General features: G+C 39.8%; 1 protein-coding gene and 1 long non-coding RNA gene across 3 annotated transcripts; one reads left to right on the top strand and one right to left on the bottom strand.

The window, feature by feature from the left end:
- The first annotated feature begins 1,881 nt into the window (after positions 1-1,881).
- Positions 1,882-4,981, top strand: LOC140307202 (transmembrane protein 80-like). Its single transcript, XM_072385984.1, has 6 exons — positions 1,882-1,908; positions 2,054-2,070; positions 2,159-2,252; positions 2,340-2,432; positions 3,521-3,722; positions 4,496-4,981. Exons 1-6 carry the CDS (start codon positions 1,890-1,892, stop codon positions 4,506-4,508), a joined length of 438 nt encoding a protein of 145 aa, XP_072242085.1. The 5' UTR covers positions 1,882-1,889; the 3' UTR covers positions 4,509-4,981.
- Positions 4,057-6,157, bottom strand: LOC140307203 (uncharacterized). Of its 2 annotated transcripts, none has more exons than XR_011915801.1 (3): positions 6,091-6,157; positions 5,480-5,582; positions 4,057-4,572 (listed from the first exon to the last, which is right to left on the bottom strand). It is a non-coding gene; the product is annotated as an uncharacterized lncRNA (long non-coding RNA). The 2 variants fall into 2 exon arrangements; XR_011915800.1 differs by lacking the exon at positions 6,091-6,157 and adding an exon at positions 5,908-6,083.
- Positions 6,158-6,240: the final 83 nt, after the last annotated feature.

The raw sequence follows: 6,240 nt of genomic DNA on the forward strand, positions 1-6,240 counted from the left end.
GCAAAGAAAAGATGACACCTTCCAACACTCAATCAGCACGGTTATAAGTTCAGTTTTTAAAGTCAACAATGTGGGATTTTTAAAGCAAATATTTTCTGCCATTAATGATACACTGAAACTTTGATCTACAGCAAATTGTGTCATTTAAATCAGTTCTCCCGAAAGGAACTTTCCGAATTGTTTCAGCTTAAACAACCGCAACGAAACAGGGGTGTTTTGTGTCTAGGCTTCCCAATGGAAGGGTTTGAGGGAATGATCCATTTCTCTCAACCTTATCAGCTGCATCCAACCCCCCCTTATAACAATGCCACTGTGTGCAGCCCCCGCAGCCTGGGCGCCCACTCCCACCCCCCTTCACCCACATGTGAGATGCTGTTGTGTTGTCTTGTTCCCCCACAGCTGGAGCATCTCGCTCTCCACCCCTCCACCCCTCTGCTTTTCCTCCATTCAACCCAAACAACGCCTCTGTTCTTCCAGCCACACTATGCAGATTGTTTCAGAGGACAAGCAAGAAAGAGAAACAGATCGAGGGCGCAGGGGACAATGAAACAGCTGGCTATGTTAAAGCAGTTCATTTTGGTATTCTGTATTTCTTATCTCATATAGCTGTGTAACTGTATATGTGCGTATAAGTGAGTAGCGTACTAATCTCCAATGCTGCGTGGATGTAAACCCTGCTAAATGAGCCATATAAACACTCTCCTCCTATGAACAGACCCTCATGTGGTTAACGTTATGCTTAGGTGGAGGTTGAGGTTAAAGGTTAAAGTCCAGAAAATATACTTACATTCTCCGGTCAAACTGTCAAAAGAAATATTCACTCTCTATTTCATTCTGCTTTGGTCTTCAACAGCTTTGAGAAGAGAAAAAAAATCTGGCTTTTCAGCTTAATTCTTCCGTATGCTTACTTTTTTGCTTACTTCCAAACTTTATTTTATATTTGGTGCCGGACAGGTAATCATTATCAAATCTTATCAAAGCTTATTTTGCATCCCTCTGCAGCTGGAAACAACATCCTCTTGAGCAGAAGTTGCTGTCCTGAAACACAGAGATTCAAATCATTTGTACAGGGCTGAATTGGGTTGCCAATGCCCTTAATGGTCATGAGTATTCATTTATTCATCTTTTAGCTCGAAAACCTGCTTAGGAGTTGTATCAGAAGGCAAGTGTCAATTTCACTATTGGCTAATTAGTGACAAAATAAAAACAATTATAAAGCTTTTAATACTGTAAGACTAATTTAATTGTAAAAAAAAAAAGTGAAGACAACACCAACAACTCAGATGGGAAATGTCTTCCACTGGACTGAAACCGATAGATTGAATACATCAGGAATGTATTATGACACAAAGGTTAGGAAACACATAAAAACAACCATAAAAACCGTACATCTGTCATTTGTTCAGAATATAAGTCTCAGAATGTGTTTACTACAGACGTTGTTGTTGCTTTCCTTGCTTTTTATATATTTTGGAAACCAGATTTGTAAAAATGTCCTTTTATTCTCTTTGCTTATTGTATTTTTTCATATTTTTGTGTTCAGCTCGCATGTCCTTGTATTATTTTGTATAGGCCTGTTTGTGGTTGTTTTCCATCTGTATTTAGTTGTTTTGTTTCTCTCTCTGGCGGCACCTATGTTGCTGATGAGGGTCTGGGAGCCCATGGACTTGATAATAACAATAAAAAAATACATCTTTTCGTTTTCAAGCAAATTATAAAGCTTTCATCGGAGTTTGTGTTTGCTGTGTTTGATTAGCATGTCGACCAAAAAAGATTTAATATTCAGGCTACAAAAAGTAAGATTATTCGAAGCCCTGGCGAGTTATAGTTCATCTTCCAGCCAGCAGGGGGAGACGTTCATGTTTAAAGTCTCAGAGAGGAAGCTCAAAATGGCGATCCCCGGACCAGGTAGTGGACGCGTTGCTATGGTTATAGACACGCTTCAGCCTTAAACACAAATATTAACGATTAGTTTCCAGAAACTTTGAAGCGATCGATGTTATTCCTGTTCTGGTTTTTTGCGATTAACCCAATTTCTTCTCTCCGTCTGCAGGGAGGTCTGCGGGTCTAGTATCCTTTTCATCTAATTCAAATGTGCGCCTGCAGAACAGAGAGACGTCTCCTTTTGTGTGGTGATGATCCTTAACTCTGCACCCAGCTGTCCTCTGTTCCCCTGCAGCTGCTGCTCAATCTGACGAGCGTCTACTTTGTCTTCTACTTCCTGTTCACTATAGGCCTGATCATTAAAAAGAGTGAGTGATGCCATGTCCCACTCTGCCTGAGCAGTATCCTAAGTGTTTGGTGTAACTGTAGACGGTGAAAGTGTCTGCTGCTTTCAGGCTTGGTGCTGTCCTATCCTGTGGATGCTCTGGCCTGTGATGTTGGTTTGCTATTCCTCCTGGCTGCTCTGGAGTTTCTTCATTTCTTCTTTGGTGAGAAAACACTGACTGCACCGTAACCACTTTTAAGATGCCTTCAGTACACGGGGCTTTATTAGTGTCTTCTGTGTGCTGTTACAGCTAGAAAAATGAGTAAAAATGCAGCTTTAACTTTCAGATCATGTTTTGTAAATAGTATTTTTTTGCTGGATGAATATATATATATATATATATATATATTGAATTTGCTGTCACATCTTCGATTATAACTGTCAATATATAAAACGTTCAACTTTTTATATGTAATACAGAATACAGAATGCAATGATTTAATGTATTTAAACCCGACATTCAACTGAAAATTGTAAAAAGACAAAATTTGCAAAATGCTACTCTAGCAACTGGACTCTTTTACTCCGGAGTCACGCTGTTCTGATATGAGCTGAATGTTGCTTGTGTTGCTATAAAACCTCCATCCATGACTGTGACTGTGACGCAGCCCCATACTGCCGCAGATACAGGCTTTGGAACTTTGTGTTCATGACGAGCCTCATGAACCCTGCAGCGTCACCCCTAGTTCATTACAATAAGCTTTGTCCAGAGAAGACAGTGTTTCTGCATCTGGTGTATTTCAGCCTCTGCACTGAGAGTTAACTCACATTTGTGAATGCAGTGGTGAAACTGATTTTCACATGTGTTCTTAAGCTCATCCAGTGAGTTGTGTTCATTTTTAATGCAGCTCAAACATCACTGCCACTCAGATGTTTTTGGCTTTGCCACTTTTTGCATAAAGACTAGATTCTCAGAATTGACTCATGATTTTACAAACTGTAACTATAACCAGTTATTTTTTGCAATTTTAAATTGGGAGACCTTATTATAAATCGTTGAACTATTTGCTCACGCTGTCTCTCATTAAGCATTGTTTAACTTTGTTCTTTTTTGACACATATTACTACAAACGTGCCCCGAGGTGGAGCCGTTAAAATCTTTTCTCCGCTTGTTTTTCATGCTGCAGTAAGTGGGACCTAAGAGTTGTATTTTGGGTTGAATGAATACATGTAACATGGGAACTTGTAATACCCCCTAAAAGAAGAGTGGGCAGTAAAACTCATTGCATGAATGTCTGCCCTTGTCTGCAGGTGTGAAGGGCAATTTGACGGAGAGCGAGGGCTATATTCTGGGTAACCTCATTGTGACAGCAACAACTGTCTTGTTGACGGTCTACTTCCTGGTGTGGCAGACATACGTAATGCGAGCAGATGTAATCATCAGCAGTGTCTTACTGGCTGTCTACGGCTTAGATGGAATCCTGGCTTTCAGCACTTTGGCTCGATTTGCCAGGTTGGTTCCACTCTCAGCAGTTTTTGCAGCAGGTGTTTCAGGTTAAAGTGTCAATCTCAAAGATTTTCATGAAAATGAATACTTGTTCTGGGTGGCAGCTGAGATTGGCTCCAGTTGGGTTAAGTGGGTATAGAAAATGGATGGATGGATGAATATTTGTTACCTTAGCCAAATGAGAAAACACAGTTAGCGTTGTGTTCCATCACTGAGCAGTTATCTTTCTGCTAAAGCTGGAGCTGGAGCAACAGACTTTTGCTTCAAAAACCATTAAGAATCAAACCTGTAATTAAACCTGTAATTACAGCTTATTCCAGTGCCTACAGGCAAATGAGATGGTACATTTAAATCGAAGAAATCGTGATAAATGAAGGGCTTTCGTTGTACTGTAGTCTTTTTCCAACACTCTTATGCCAACACAAATGAAGGACAAGGTCAATATATTAAAGTATCTGGTGTCAAACATAGACGAAACACTTCATTAGCTCATGCGTAGACTGGCCCACAGTTGACGCTCCATTTATTTTGATTGACAAGATATGTTGACGTAAGTAGCATCTCATATGTTTGTTTTGAATGGCCCGACAGCAGCGAGCTTTCCTTTTGCCCACGCTATTGTTCGTGAAAGAAACGAGCCCTGGTTCCTTTTAAGACTTGTTTGAATTATTGATATGGATTGCATTCATTGAAGTGATACAGTAGACCGTGTAGAGTGTCGTCATATCCTCAAATTTTCCTTCCGAGATGCATTATGTGATCTACTTTGTGTTTTTCAGTGCCTATTCATGAAGAAGACTTCTCTTCGTCTTGTATGGTGCAGCTGAACTCTCAGCTTGTCTACACTTTTCAACAACTAAAAAAAAAAACAAATCAAGAAAAAAACACTGTTACTTGGTGGGATTGAGTGTTAATCATGTAAGTAATGTTTAATTGGGCTGGTCAGGCTTTTATAAAATAATCAGTCTGAATAATAATGTAGAGATAATCATGAGGACATACTTTTGTCATGACTGTATATTTGCTGCAATAATCTCTATGACAGACTTTACCAAAGAAGAGCATTTACATTAACCCTCTGAATATTTTTTCATGTGATAAAAATGAAATCATTCTGGGAATATGCTTGATATGCTGTGTACATTTTATGTTCCCGTTTTGTCCATTAGAGGGCAGAATGGTTTTGATAATAATAAAGAAAGAAACTAAATAGCAACTGATTTAAACTTTCTTTCAAAGACCTTTAAAATGCATAAGGCCTTAGTTTTGTTGGAGTTGAATGCTTTATTTAAGGCATTACTGGGGAGAGAACACACTTTTTTCCAGTCAAAAAATAAAAAAAATAAAAAAATGTATCTGATAACATCTTTTTTGTCCTTTATTCCACATGCCGGCTCCTGTAGCATTAATCCCATGTGTCAGATGTTTTCAGGGTTGGCCTGTTAGTCATTTCCAACTCCACTTTGACAGCTGAAGTTAATGATCAAACCCAGCGGCAAGGTTACCAAAGTAACCACGTAGAAAACAAATCACATTTCAGAGAGCCTGCGCTTGAGCAACAGCCGAATTCAGTCAGCCAAAGTATGCATTTCAGTTTTGACCCTTTAATTCTGTCCCACCAATGTGGGGTCTGTTAAAAAATAACAACAATAATCATTCATGTATGTTAATATTTCTTCTTTATATGTTTTGCCTAAAACGAAGGCCCTGTACTGCTGATGTTCTCTGCAGGAGACACACTCAGACAGAGTGGTCACTCTTACCAGGAAGTGTCACTGAACCCTGGGCAGTGTTCCACACTGTTACTCCTCTTTCAGTCTGTCACCCTGAGTCGTTTAACTAGCTCAGACCAGTCACTGCTTTTTTCTACACAAAGAGAGGGTTATAGTTAGGGTTTGCTGGGGTCATTTACCTTAAAAATAATGGCATCTTGTTTACAGCAGTAGTACACTGCTTGTCACTGGGACTCCCCCTCAAAGGGCACGGAAATAAATCAGAATTAGCAGGATAATTAAAATGATTACGTCACACAAATATTGTTTGTATTGTTTTCTTTTTTTTTTTTTTGTTTAAAAAAGAAAAGTAAACTTGTACTTTAGTCTTTTTTCCCCAAATAAAGCTGTGGGACAGAAAAGAAGCCTCTAACACCCTCCATTTTCACTCACAAAAGCCGAGAAAAAAAAAAAAACACCACTGAACAAGCTGACCTTTGATTTTAAAGCTCTCTGTGTGTTGATAAACGAGTGAGTTACATCAGCAACATGTGTTCGAAGTCTCTACGGTAAATTACGAGAACAGTTTACAAGCAAAGAATCTCCAGGTGAAGTGAGGTGGCTCCTCCTTCTCCTCCTCCTCCTCCGTCAGATAAAGTTACCTGCGCGGTCACCGTCACTAACTTGCGCCCGGCGTCGCCTCCGTAGTTGCTGGGTTTCTGAGGATCGACAACACACGGGCGGTGTATGGTGTACCGTCTCTGTCGTGTCCACTTCAAAACAGAGGGCCGTGGAGTAATCTCGCCGCGCAG

This window comes from Leuresthes tenuis, unplaced genomic scaffold (assembly GCF_036924035.1).
Source record: "Leuresthes tenuis unplaced genomic scaffold, fLeuTen1.0.hap1 SCAF_5, whole genome shotgun sequence".
In the NCBI taxonomy this organism is placed as follows: domain Eukaryota; kingdom Metazoa; phylum Chordata; class Actinopteri; order Atheriniformes; family Atherinopsidae; genus Leuresthes; species Leuresthes tenuis.

Coding starts and splice junctions, on each gene's coding strand:
- LOC140307202 (XM_072385984.1), top strand. Junction 2,253..2,339: donor AGGCCTGATCATTAAAAAGA/GTGAGTGATGCC, acceptor TGCTGCTTTCAG/GCTTGGTGCTGTCCTATCCT. Junction 2,433..3,520: donor GTTTCTTCATTTCTTCTTTG/GTGAGAAAACAC, acceptor CCTTGTCTGCAG/GTGTGAAGGGCAATTTGACG.